Here is a 13,848-nt window from a genome sequence, read left to right as displayed (position 1 = left end):
GACACTTTATTTTTGCTATTATAAACTAAATATTAATCACTTCCGCCATAACACGTTTTCCTCGCGTCTGTATTCATTTTTCGAATTCTGTGATAGTATCAGAGAATTTCGAGATACGTCTGTCGTTACTGATCGTTTTTACTTTTTCTGAGGTGGCAGCAGGACGCTTCCGTAATCATCAATTACAATGAAGTTAAAAGAAAATGGTTGGCTCAAAGGGCAGATTCTCTCTCTCTCTCACTCACACACAAATACACATAAATGTCTTTTTAATATTGTATTAAGTTATATAGTTGTATAATGTATTAACAAAAAATGGAAAAACAGTCCAATTTTGCTGTAATATTTGTAAGTTTTAGTTTTTGAACATTTATGTAGATGCCGATCTGAAGTCTATAGACGCATGTTTCTGACTTTTGTAAGTCTGTCGATAAAAATGTAAGTTTATTTTTTGTATCTTGTGTTGTTCTCCAACTTCAGGCTTCAAACAAGTGTGTTTGTATTGTAGATTATGTCAGCCATGGCTCCTCCTGCTGCCAATAATAAACTGACGGGCCTTGTTGCAGCCACATTTACTCCACTCACTGCTCAAGGGTAAGTTGCATGAAGAAACTGATTAATTTTTTTCCATCAGCCTAACACAGATTTTTCTGTGTGAGTGCTGATTTTAAATCCTGCACACTTGAATACCGTCACATTTGGTATTCCTTTTGCCAAATATGTAGGCCGATATTTTTCACATTTTCCAAAACAGTGAACTCAACCTATCAGAGATTGGACCTTATATTGACTACCTGACAGAGAAGCAAGGTGTTAAAAGCATATTTGGTAAGTTTACAAGTGTTAATTCCTGGAAATCTCATGTCTGTGCTTCCGGCCTGACTAACCCCAATACAGCATCTTATACTGTGCAGTCACTGTTTTGCCCAGCACTTAACCGACTTAGCCGACAATCTCTCACTCTAGATCTAAGTAAACTACTAAAGATCTAATTTAAGAAATGTAAGTTGTTTTTCAACTCGCCACCTGTAGGTGTAATCGTAATAAATCTGATAGTAGTTGTACCTCCTAGGTAAATAATTCAAATGAAATGTGAGTGGGTTCTCACGGAACTTGTTTTTTCATTTCTACCTTTACATTTTCTAACTCTGTCTCAGTTGAATTTATGCACTTTAATCCCAAATATATGTAAACAGCTAAAACCTTTTAGAGATGTTTGGGTAAAGCATACTGCCCCATCGTATTTTTCCTTGAAAAGAAGGAACATTGTCATCTTGACCTTTATTGTTTTTGATTTGCACTGATACATTAAGTGTTTTTCTGCAGTAGACAGTTTTATCTGACCTTTGTGGCAAAATGTCCTGTACTTTTTTCCCCCTTAACAGCTGCTATCTTTTTTGTGCTCATTCATTCATTTTCTTCCGCTTTATCTGGGGCCGGGTTGCGGGGGCATCAGCCTGAGAAGGGACGCCCAGACTTCCCTCTCCCCAGACACCTCTTCCAGCTCTTCCACGAGGACCCGAAGGCATTCCCAAGTGTTTTTTGTACTTGTCATCGCAACTCAAACGAGACAAATATGAGACACAGTGTTGAAAGACACAAAAAGGAGAACATGTTGACTCAACATGTTCTTATTCCTGTTTCCCAACAGTCAGTGTGACCCTGTTTAGTATTGTGTATTTCATCATCTTACTGGAATAATCTGCATAACTGCTGATTCCACGATAAAATTTAGCCCTTTTGGCACTTATAGCCACCCTGACAATAACTTCCTCTTAGAACCTCTGAATGTTTTTGGCAACAAAAAAAAAATATCAGTCCATTCCTTTGCTGGAGTAACTAAGCATTTTGTAATTCATCACCTTTCCTGTGATTCCTTTGTCTTTGTGTTTCACCTCGTGATGTTAACTGTTAATTCTTTGCAGAAAAGCTGATATCCCCGTGTTTTTGTTCCTGTTTGTATATGCGTTTTTGCCTATTTGACAAATGCTATGAAGCTAATACAAAACTTTAAACACAGTGAATGGCACCACCGGAGAAGGCATGTCCCTCAGTGTTGCTGAGAGGAAGATGGTGGCAGAAGAGTGGTGCCAGAAAGCCAAAGGAAAGTAAGTCCCAACACATCCTCTTCACCTGGAAACTTATGGTCCATAATATGAGTACATGTACTGTATATAAAGATGGATAACAGAACCATATCTGGACATGGGTGTTGTCATTTTGACTCACAGCAACTTAACTTAACTTGAGATAGCAGTAAAAGTAGAGAGGTAAGAGAGACCTAACAACAAAGTCTTTTCCCAGTTTTGCACAACCAAAAGCTAAGAAGACGCAACAGTGTGTGACGTTTTGCGACGCCTGCGAACAATGACTGGGAGATCTGATCGACATCAAGACAGCTGGATTCTATTTCCAAAATGTGAAGTTTACGCTCCACACAATACTTTTCACATACAGTATGACACAGTGGTGCAGTGGTGAGCAATGTCACCTCATAGCAAGAAGGTGCCTGGTTCAGTTCCAGTTACTCGTGCCTGGGCATATGAAGTTATGTCCAAGAGAAAGGTTCTGTGGAAAAATTTACCAAGAAAGTAAGAGAAGTCCTACTGTATGACTAAATCAATGAAACAGTGGATGACAGTCATGCCCAACCAATACCTGGCCAGTCACAGTAGTAGTACTAGATGTTCTCCATCTTTATATACAGTCTCTGTTTGGCAATGAGATAGAAATGTGAAAAAGATCCGTTTGTTAAAGCTTCTTCTGTTGGCATGTGTGTGCATGTCTCTGCAGACTAGATCAGGTGATTGTGCATGTTGGCGCCTTGAGCCTCAAAGAATCGCAAGACTTGGTGAGTCACCTAATGCCATCCACACGGACGTGTACACGCAACAGAGAGTTTGTCTGCAACTCAGGAGGGTCTGTCTCATAAAATTACCACATGACACCTTGCGAAACATTGAAAATCTGGTAATGTATTTAACCAGTCTGTCAAACAGGTGATTCATTCAAGCTTTACATATTAGAATCTTGTGCCAGCAAATGAATGAAACACCTCTGGATCTTCTCCAGTATTTCACAATTTTTCAAAGAAATATTAGTCACAAATACAATTCCAAAGCAGTTCCTGAGTTTTTCTGAGGTGTTCACTCCTTGGTTTGTGTTTGTAATTTACTTTGCTCACTTTGTTACCTATAATCAGTCAATGTTTACACTGAGTTTATTGGAGTGAAATGTTTAAAGATGGATCCGACCATTTACATGTAACTTGTTACCAGTTGGACAATATTTTCTGTTACATTTCTATTATGTTGTAGAATTTGTTCATACACACACACACACACACACACACACACACACACGTATGTATGTATATATAGATATAGATATACACCCATGTAAGAATAATATACTTGTCAGTACTGTGGACCTTTACAAAAAAAAGAAAAAGAAAAAAGAACAACAAACTTCCTCTCATACTCTCATCTTCCTTTCAGGCTCGTCATGCAGCACAAATCAGAGCTGATGCCATCGCTGTCATTGCCCCCTCCTTCTTCAAGCCCAGCACTGCAGGTAAGTGCTGTTTTCTGTGGGGAAATGTGTTAATTAATTTGTGGGTCGTGTGCATCACCTTTCACATTGCATTCACATGTCAGCCATTCATTAGCTTTCTAATTTTCAAACTCAAACATCCCTCTGCTTTAGGTGCCCTGCAGTCGTACCTGCAGGAAGTGGCTTCGGTCGCCTCAACTCTGCCTTTCTATTACTACCACCTCCCAGCTCTCACTGGTGTCAAGGGTCAGTCATTGATTACTGCACTCAGCTTCCTTAACCATGATAAAAACTGCCCTGAAGGCCCACTGAATGTCTTTCAGTGCCGGTAAGAGATGTGTTGGAGGGCATTGAGAAGCTCATTCCCTCCTTCAGAGGCGTGAAGTTCAGTGACCGTGACCTGGTGGACTTTGGCCTGTGTGTCAGTCGTGCTCAACCCCACTGGTCATTCCTCTACGGTGTGGACGAGGTCAGCTTTTTCTCCACTTTTTTTTGTGCATTAGCTGCTTAGTCAGCATCATGAACCCTGAGAGATATCGATACCCTTAGCGGTCAAGGGTGTCTTCCAGCTTTCGAAACATTTCATTGAAATCAAGTTATTCAAGAGCTTACAAAGATCACAATAGTTAAGTGTTTCATATTAAAATGGGCAGAACAAACTCAGCTCTGATATACTGATGCTCATTGTTCTTCCAGAGTCAAGACATTATTTGGTCCAAAACTGAAAATTTTAATTCTGATTGTGGTAAATATAGTGTATTATATGAATAAAACAATAAGTATGAGGTGTAGAAAACATGCCTAAAAGGATCTTTTTTGAGCATAAATGTTGTTTATCATTCCATGTTCAGCAGATGTTCAAAATGCTGAGTAATGACTTCATATTGCTAATCAAGCTTGATCAGATGTGTCTGATCTCCCCTTCAGCTAAGCCATATTTTTCACTATATTTTCCTCAGGAATGAACAATGTGAACGTGAAACGAGTTGTCTCTCTGATTGGGAGGCGATAATTCTCGGTAATTCTTTGAATGCTGATCGTTAATTTAAGAAAAAAATTGGCAGATTAAAAACAGGGGAAGATCAACGCCATGAATTCCAGAATGTTAACCCATTCTTATTGGCCCACTAACTTGGGCTGTGAACAGAAGAGGATGTAGAGAAATTTGACACGGAAAGTAGAGACCTCTGAATCTGGCGATTTCTGAACTGCTTCCTTCCTTCCTCCTTATACCGAAGATTTTAATAGAAACATGCCGGTGCAAACGAGGACCTCTAAATGTGAAACACGCTTTTCTCTTTGTGCGCCACAGCAACTGTTGGCAGCGCTGGCGATGGGAGCCCACGGAGCGGTTGGCAGGTCAGTGTCTGATGATGCTCTGGCTTCTATTATTATCTGCTCCAGCACATCATTCCACATGTCTCTCTGCCTACAGCACGTTCAACTATTTAGGATGCCACTTCAACAAGCTCATTGCAGATTTTCAGAGAGGTGATCTCGTCTCAGCCAGATCCACACAGGTATCGAGCATCTCTCTGCTCCTAGCTCCTCTGGAAACTTTGGGTCAGTTTCACTTGCTGACATTTTGAACTTGTTTCTCTGAGCAGGTAAAAGTCCAAGAACTTATCAGCTATGCCGTTAAAATGGGTGAGTGATTTTGAATGATGGTTTCTACTAAAGTAGCACTCCTATTCACACTTTTTCCATCTGTGAATTATTGCTATTGTTCTTCAAAGGATTTGACGTGGGCGTGAACAAGCAGCTGATGACGGAGCTGTCAGGTTTGTCTTTGGGACCCCCTCGACTCCCCCTGACACCCTGTCCTCCTGCTCACGCTCTGGCCATCACACAGAAATACCGCAGCATTTTTTCTGAAGACTGATATTTTCATATTGTGTTGTTGAACCCAGAAATCAGTCACTCCCCAGATGTTTATTACTTACCTTTTTACCTTGCTCCTGATGCACACTAGCTACACCTTGCAACAAATCATACCATTCTTATGTACTGTAAGTGTTTCAATGCAATCTGATATTATATATTGCCATTTTCTCCATTTATATCTTTAAAATCATTCTTATAGCATAAATCATTAATTAGAGGTTGCTCATGCTACATTATTTTATCTCTAGTCTGGAGATCATTTCATAATTTTTGCACAAATGCTACCAGAGAAATGTGTTGCTTGTTTATTCACTTTATTTTGAGAACCGGGTGCTTTTGCCAATCGATAGTATTACCTTGATGTCCACAGTTGATTTCCAGTTCCAGTTCCAGATTTCCAGGTAAAAAAGTGTTTTTTTTAAGGGTTTGTTTACATTAAAATAAGGGAACAGGAAGAAAAGTGAGATGGAAGGATCATTAATGTTAGCGCTTTGGACTAATACTGAAACAATGATTGGCCGGAGAAGTCCACTAAATACTCTACAATGAGTCACAGTTCCCCCTGTTGGCCAGTAAACAGAATTCAGGTTTGAAGGACTTCCTCAGGGGCTTTACCTTTTGGTTCTAGAAGCTACGTCCACTTCTTTTGTGCAGGTTTACATGGTTGTATTGCTGGAAATGTATTTTGAATCTTCACCAAAAGGGAAGTATCCAATAAAGAATGTTTATTCTTGAAATGTCATTACTCTTTTTGTAAAAATCTTGCACACACTGTGATTCTTAATCAGTTGCTGTGTTGAGGCTGCTGTGTGTTAAAAACTGACACATCACAACATTTGAAACCGTTGAGAACATTCCCTCAAATTGTAATTAAATATTAAATACATTACTCTGATGAAGTGAATGGTATATTTACAGTACTGTTACATCATAAACTGGTTAACTTGTCCTTTTATGAACTAGGAATACTTGTGTGTGTGTGTGTGTTTTCAAATGCATTCCCTTGAACTTTCTAACTAAGCACATTGTGAAATCTTCAATCGTGGGAGTTTGTGTTCCTGTTATTACATTGGACTTCACATTCTTCATTTCAAGAGATTTATTTAATAAATCTGTATAACACAACATGTAGGAATAACACAAAGAAAGCAACCAATCACATGAAGGCAGCAGATGCAGCTGTAGTGTATGTAGTATAATCAAACCACATGTTCTGTGTGACCACAGGTGGGAGGTGTGAACACCACTGAGCAGGTGAATTTCGCACATTCCTGCATCCTATTCCAGCAGATGTACTGTATTTTCCACTGACAAACATTTCGACAGACAGGCGGATCAGATGATGGATCAGGTGAAGATGGATGATTGTCGTTTACAGCATTCATCAATTCATACTGTCTAGTGCAATCTCCACGTTTAGGACTAGTGAAAGAAGGCTGTAGCTCCATGGGGAATATGGTGTCACCTTATGGAATGTTTACAATGAAAACAGAAGCCAAATGAAATTATAATCAATATTTCAGAATAATTCACACAAATAAAATATATATTTTGGGATGTGTATGTTTTGAAACATTCCGAGCCAAATGTTACCTTATAATTGCTGCCAGTGATAATTTACTTGAAAATGTGTAGTAACACAAAGACCTGTTGCTGGTTAACTTAACCCTCCCCTTTCTCTATGGGTCAATTATTCTATGATGATGAAGTTGCCTTTTGTATTGAATTACTATATCAAGAAAAGAAATATTGTTGACATAAGTGGCGAAGTTTCTAAGTATCTAAGTAACAGCACTAGATAAAAGAATGTATTTTTCTCCTTGTGTTTGTTTGATTTGTTATTGTTCTATTTCATACATATGTAGAAAGTGTGTTTGACAAAGTCAGAGCAACTGGAAAAACGGAGTCTATGCGGACTGTAGATGTAATTTAAACTGCCATATTTGTTAAGTGTTTTGACACGTTTGAACTTTTAATAACGATTTTTGGGAGAGGGGGAAAAAAGAAACGGGGAGGAACCTTGTGGCTTTGGTTCCGTTTGCGGGGGACGGATTAGGCTGTCGCACACCGAGCGCTCCCACTTCCGGCCAGCTCAGCGCGTCAGTCAGTCCTGAGCTGTTGTCCGTTGACAGCCTGTCAAGCTCAAGAACCGGAGCAGTTCCCTCCACCGTTACGTGCAGCGGGCAGCGGAGAACCGGCGGAGAGATGGTGCTGCTGACGATGATCGCTCGGCTGGCGGACGGACTTCCGCTGGCCGCGTCCATGCAGGAGGACGAGCAGGTTATAAATCCAACATATTCTGCCGGACAGACACACGGGCTGTATGTTTGCTCTCTGCAGTGTGACGGGCTTTACGGGATGGATCTGACTCCCACTCAGGCCGGCTGCTTTCCTCCAGATGTGGAGGACACACCGGCTTCAGCACCAAACTTGGTTTGTCCTGAGTGCTGCTAAGAGAAGGTGTCCAGGGGCCTGGTTACCTGCACACAGGAAGTGTTTTATTTACCCTGAGACGCACCTCACATTCACATCCACTTCTTGTGAGCACATAACATCAGGAGAAACCTACTATTTAGTGGGATTATCCCTTTAAGCCTCTCCAATGGAAGCATCTTTATTAATTATAATAGGTAAGGACATTACATTGAAAAATGAAAGAATCCACTGAACACACTGAACATCGGGTCCCAACCACAGAGTGAGATGAAACACAACATCGGCAACTTTTCAAAACCAAGGCATACATCTGACGTTTGAAAGTGTATTTAAATATTCCTCAATCTGAATCTGTCTTAATGCATCTGTGACAAGCTGTTGCATGGGGTGTAGACATTCATGGCCCGTTTGTTGTTTGTGCTGGATTGCTCATGATTTTCACCCCAAATCGTCTGCAGCTGACGAAGCTCTGTGTGCAAATAGAGCAATGATTTGTTGTCGCCATGCTCGGTCTAAAAGAAATTAGATTCACTGAAATAAACATAGAACACATGAAGATGAGAACCTGATCAATAACAATGACATAAGGGAGAAAATTCTGCATGTTGCATGATGAAGTACCGAACAGATATTATCACACCATTTTCCCGCCAGAGAACAGTAAAAGGCTGAATTATCAGTTAAATATCAATTTGTTTCCAGATGCAACATGCAGGGGTCTGTTCCAGAAAGCAGTTTAGTCTGTTGATCCTGAAATGAGGAAAACTGCCTGGTAAACGGAATTCAAATGTATGAAACTTTAAAGACGTCTGGTTTGATTTCCGTCAGTTTAGGTGAAAATAAACCCTGATGTTTGTCTGTTGACATCTGGGATCAGCTGCAGCACAGCCGCGACCCGTTACCGGAATACGTGGAAGAAGATGAATGAATGAATGAGTTTATGAATTGAGAAAGAGTTGAGCTTTTTTTTTTTTTAAATTATGATTCAAACACTTTGAGCTCAGGGAAAAAAGACATCAAACACTGCGTGAACTGCATTGGTCATCATGAGTTTGTTGAATGTGAACTGTTCTTTGGTAAAACAACTTGGATGACAACGCTGTAGTGCAACAGCGTTTCAGACATTCATCATGCATCGCTGTAGCTTCTCTCCAGGTAACAGCTTTAGGAAAGTGGAAAACCAATCACAATGCATCAGTGTGACCTGTGAAAACATGTCTGTGAGATCTTGTGTTATGAGTCTAATCTCTTCTCCTCACTCTCTTGTTTGCCTTCAAAAAGGGAAGTGAAAAGGTTTGTTGTGTGTCTGCTCTGGTTGTCACCATGCTCTAAGTGTGATGCTACACTGCCGAATGAAGTAAAGAAATGCCAATCAGCAGCCAAATCCTCATTGCAGTCACAGTTTGTGACAGTGAATTGTTATTAATATTTTTTCAACGTCTCATGTGGCATCACACTGCAGTCTTTTATGTCAATGAATGTCAACACACACACACACACACACACAGTGGGGCCAAGAAATGAACGGCATCAAGCATGGTGTGCAGGTGCTGTCTGTCTCCGTTAAGCCGCTTTGAGTTATTTGTCATTTGTGTCTCCTCTGTTGTCGGAAATGTGCCTGTGAATGGCGTTTCTTGCCCCGACTGAACTCTTTGTCAGGTGCGACAGGTGATCAGTTTCCATCTTTTGTCTGTTTAGTTGGGCCGCGACCTGCAGCAGTATCAGAGTCAAGCTAAACAGCTCTTCCGGAAACTCAACGACCAGAGTCCCACTCGCTGCACTCTAGAGGCGGGATCGATGGCGTTTCAGTGAGTATGACGAGGGAACAAAACATTTTGATAAACATGTGATAACATGTAGTTACAGAACTACATGTTTAACTTCATTTATTTTACATGAAGTGATTATTTCCACAATTCAAATGAAGTCATATTGATTTGCTCACCTAATTTTTGAGTCTCATCCATTGCTTGGTTCTCTCAACAGCTATTTTATAGAGAAAGGCGTGTGTTACCTTGTGCTGTGTGAAGCCAGTTTTCCCAAAAAACTGGCCTTCGCGTACTTAGAAGATCTGCAGGCAGAGTTTCACGAGCAGCATGGAAAGAGGGTCCCCACCGTGTCCCGGCCTTACTCCTTCATTGAATTTGGTAAGATAACAACCTATAAAGGGGAAGGGGCGTGGGGGGAGTAGGTGCAGTGGGATAGAAGTAGAGGGTGTACCCGTACGATTTAAGCAAGTTACTATGACCTTCACGGACAACCATTTTCCATAAAACCACATATCAAAATATTCTGATGTTAAAATTCAGTTTCTTCACACAAAAAAGAGAAGAATGACTTTGTTTGAGACTCGTTGGTCTCAGCAACACACTAATGAGCTCTTTGATACAGACAGACATGTCACATATATAATTTGCAGTCAGAGTCTGAATTCCTTTTTCGAGCTGTGGACAGGAAGTTGCCAAAGGGAGGACTAGGAAATCCCAACTCAGACTTCGGTCCAACTCAGAGGACACAGAGTTCAGTGTCCGTGGAATACCATGTAATGCGTTGTTTATCAATTGGCGTCTTACGTCTCTTTCGTACCAAGTATGTTGTGATTAAAGTGGAACACTCGAGCTTCACCCAGAACAGATGTCACAGCGGTCACTGACTCAGATGTCCACTGCACGTGGAACACACCGTTACATACACAAACAACAGACTTCAAATGCAGCGTTGCAGGTCCGTCATCTTCCACTTGCTCCTATTAAAGTGACGATCCCAACTGTCCATGCGGCCAGTGGTGGGATACGCTCTGGACGGTTCCCCACGTCATCGCAGGCTCGACATGTGCAGACAGACAACCATCAGACAACCATTGGCACTCACATTCACACCAACTAACCTGGCATACTTGCCGGCGATGGATGTGGGATGAAACTGGAGTATCCGGAGTAAAGTCAGGAGTGCACAGTCACTACAGTTTGCTCTGATCTAGTCTTCACAGCTGTAAGCATCTAGAAAACATTCAGCAAACCGACCCTGCAACTCCTTTAACTGTTTGTGTCTCTTCGGCCAGACACCTACATCCAAAAAACCAAGAAATCGTACATTGACAGCCGAGCCAGAAGAAATCTGGGCAGCATCAACACGGAGCTCCAGGATGTTCAGAGGATTATGGTGGCAAACATTGAAGAGGTGCTGCAGAGAGGAGAGGCGCTCTCTGGTAAGTCCACGGTATCTGTGGTTTGTGGGTGTGCTCATTTGAGGTCAAACTGCTGCAGCTTTATACTGAATTTTGCGACATCTTTCTTCTATCTCTCCATCTCGGTGTCGTCCCTCCACCCTGCAGCACTCGACTCCAAAGCCAGCAACTTGTCTAGCCTGTCTAAAAAGTACAGGAGTGACGCCAAGTACCTGAACACCCGCTCCACCTATGCCAAGCTGGCAGCCGGTGGTGTGTTTTTCATCATGCTCATTGTCTATGTGCGCTTCTGGTGGCTCTGAGAGGGGAACGGAGGAACAGGGAGAAATACTGACGTGGGAAAAGAGCTGCACAGAGTCTGCAGCAAAAAAACCATCACCTTTGATTAAAAACACAGGATCTCTGCCCTTCATAAGACTTTTCACCACGTACCACCACCCATTTTGTTGTGTGATCTGACTATGAATGATTATTATTCATAGTTTCATTATTCGAAATGACAGGAATGCATCCGTAGTTGTCCTGGAGTTTGATTAATAAGAGGAAATGATTGAATGTGTGAATGTGAATGCTTTGATTCCGATGGTGTGAAAGAAAACAAAAAAATGTGTAGTGACCAAAGCTGTCCTGTAAGCTGACTGCTTGGTTTATATTTCATACACTGCACATGAAGACCAGAAAAAAAAAAGGAGTTACCCTGAGCACATCAGACGGGTATTAATACGCTAACACACATCGGGTGATTGTTAAGCTTTGTAAAAAATGACGTTAATCCTCTTGACTATCCTTAGAAACAGCACAGCACGCGTACACTTTTGTTTGCGAATGAATTTTATGATTTGGCAGATTTTCTTCTCCACAGTAGGATATCAATGACCTTCCAATCCGACACCAGTAGAGTGGATCTTCACTACGTTTGCCCTCTCTGGCACCGTAACTGTGTGGACCAGCAGCTGTCTGAAGACTGGCCAATGGAAAAAAGAATGCTGTCTGGTCGTCTCCTTTTTTTCCTTCTGTTATCAAGATAGAAAGTGTAGATAAAATGTAAAACAGGAGTCAGGTTCGTGAGGCGAAGGCTACAAAGGATACCTCTGTTTTTCTCAGCAATCCAAGAATAAAATCAGTTCAAACACTGAGTCCCTCTCTCGTTATGCTGAGTAGATGATTACGTTGGGACTATTCTTTGTACAGCTGGTACTGTACCACATGTGTTATTAACTTACAGGTTTACCATTGCATTTTGATACTTACTAATTCCTAAAGCGTTAAACATTTAAATATGTGTGTTAATAGAAGTGTTATAAAACAAGTGTAATTAATCATATTACTGCAGACAAATTATACATTCTGAATGGATGGAAAAATAATCAAATGTAATTAGTTACACTATTAATATACTATGTTATACCAGGTAACCTGTTATTATAACCAATTACATTTTGAAAATAACTTTCCCAACACTGGTAAACAAATGTTACAGAAAGGTGCCTTTCGCTGCGAACATTCCCTACGAAGGTGAGAATTTAACTGATAACTTTTAATTAGAGCGAGTTCAACATACAGAAAAAAACATTCACATAATTAGCTTGAAATTAATAAGCCAACTTTTCCAAAGATTTTCACACATTCAAAAATTTAGTCAAACATCTAACTTGAAATTAAAACGAGCCTTGTGCTAAGACCCATAAAACGATAAAAATAAACTTTGGCCATTGCTATTGGTCCCGTTTCTCTTCTTCCCGTCCTATGCTTCAGCCATTGATTGTCAATGAGACTGACTTCCAGGAAGTTCCAAAGTAAAAGAAAAATTCAATTCGACAGAAAAAGGCGTTTCAGCCATACAGACAATCTGGGTGTCTGTTTCACAGTGTGCATGTACCGCTGTTGACCAGAAGGTGGCGCACTCGGGCACGGTTTCCCCGACCCAGCTACAAAGAGGCTCCACTCTCCTCCTGACCTCTGCAGCTCCTCTTAGCTCAGCTCCTAATCACAGGTTAGGCCTTAAACGATGGAAAACTATTGGCTGCAGCTTTTGCGGTCAGAGAAAGTAAATATGGCTGATTCTGCCATTTGAGGTAGAACAGGAAATGTGAGAGAGAAACGAGAAGCGGCAGAGGGTAGCGTGCCTAAAAACAACCACAGTGCAGGCTAACCTTTTCACCTCTGAGGGGAAGTGGGTATTTTGTGAGCATCTTGAAAAATTGTCGCTGCCCCATTTACTTGAAATCCTCCCGGCGTTGTGTCTTGGTATTCTCGTGTGTAGTTCTGGGTGATACCGTGCTCATCTCTCTTCTACAGTATGTCATCTGCAAGAGCCACAGCAGCAGCAGCAGCAGCTGGAAAAATATTGTTTTTTTCCTCATAGCTGACAAGTCTGTCACCATCTGCTTGTGTGTGTGTTTTCTGTGAGCCCGGTTTATACCACTTGTCACTGTCTTTCTGGCGTGTTTCAATAATAAAAATTTGACCACCTTTCATAATAATCATGTAATTCATCACATAATCTGTTTGTTTGTGAGAATTGTTCTATCATCATATTCATCATATGTTTTAAGATTGTCAGGAAGATGTGGACCAGGAGTGTCAAACTCACATTCAGCGCAATTTGATCTCAAGTGGGGCAGACCAGTAAAATAGCAGTATAACCTAAAACAACAACTCCAAAACATTCCCTTTGTTTTAGTGCAAAGAAGCATATAGAGTTAAGAGAAGAAGGTTTAGACATGTGGGAAAGATGTAGATCAAACATAAAGAGTTAAGAGAAGAAGGGTTAGATATGTTGTAAAGTT

At 40.9% G+C, this 13,848-nt stretch overlaps 2 protein-coding genes across 3 annotated transcripts; both read left to right on the top strand.

Moving 5' to 3' along the window:
* Nucleotides 1–520: 520 nt before the first annotated feature.
* LOC144740254 (N-acetylneuraminate lyase-like) lies at nt 521–5,434 on the top strand. Its single transcript, XM_078623124.1, has 11 exons — nt 521–594; nt 755–828; nt 2,021–2,108; nt 2,794–2,851; nt 3,498–3,573; nt 3,706–3,798; nt 3,876–4,021; nt 4,865–4,911; nt 4,988–5,072; nt 5,160–5,199; nt 5,289–5,434. The coding sequence occupies exons 1-11, from the start codon at nt 521–523 to the stop codon at nt 5,432–5,434; spliced, it is 927 nt and encodes a 308-aa protein (XP_078479250.1).
* A 2,207-nt stretch (nt 5,435–7,641) lies between these two features.
* On the top strand, nt 7,642–11,361 carry LOC144740256 (vesicle-trafficking protein SEC22b-B). 2 transcript variants are annotated; one of them, XM_078623126.1, is made up of 6 exons: nt 7,642–7,716; nt 9,154–9,165; nt 9,571–9,680; nt 9,859–10,019; nt 10,934–11,080; nt 11,207–11,361. In XM_078623126.1, the coding sequence occupies exons 1-6, from the start codon at nt 7,642–7,644 to the stop codon at nt 11,359–11,361; spliced, it is 660 nt and encodes a 219-aa protein (XP_078479252.1). The 2 variants fall into 2 exon arrangements, with proteins under 2 accessions (XP_078479252.1, XP_078479253.1); XM_078623127.1 differs by lacking the exon at nt 9,154–9,165.
* The last annotated feature ends 2,487 nt before the right edge of the window (nt 11,362–13,848 follow it).

Source organism: Lampetra planeri, unplaced genomic scaffold (genome assembly GCF_965212315.1).
Source record: "Lampetra planeri unplaced genomic scaffold, kcLamPlan1.2.h2 scaffold_2000, whole genome shotgun sequence".
Taxonomy (NCBI): domain Eukaryota; kingdom Metazoa; phylum Chordata; class Hyperoartia; order Petromyzontiformes; family Petromyzontidae; genus Lampetra; species Lampetra planeri.
The sequence above is the reverse complement of the archived record's forward strand: the minus strand, read 5'-3'. Positions and strand labels throughout refer to the sequence as shown.

Bases quoted from the DNA above. Each gene is read 5' to 3' on its own strand.
- LOC144740254 (XM_078623124.1), top strand. From the start codon at position 521: ATGGCTCCTCCTGCTGCCAATAATAAACTGACGGGCCTTGTTGCAGCC. The intron at 829-2,020 runs GTAAGTTTACAA...CTTTAAACACAG, and splicing joins AGGTGTTAAAAGCATATTTG to TGAATGGCACCACCGGAGAA. The intron at 4,912-4,987 runs GTCAGTGTCTGA...CTCTGCCTACAG, and splicing joins GCCCACGGAGCGGTTGGCAG to CACGTTCAACTATTTAGGAT.
- LOC144740256 (XM_078623126.1), top strand. From the start codon at position 7,642: ATGGTGCTGCTGACGATGATCGCTCGGCTGGCGGACGGACTTCCGCTG. The intron at 9,681-9,858 runs GTGAGTATGACG...TTCTCTCAACAG, and splicing joins GCGGGATCGATGGCGTTTCA to CTATTTTATAGAGAAAGGCG. The intron at 11,081-11,206 runs GTAAGTCCACGG...TCCACCCTGCAG, and splicing joins GAGAGGAGAGGCGCTCTCTG to CACTCGACTCCAAAGCCAGC.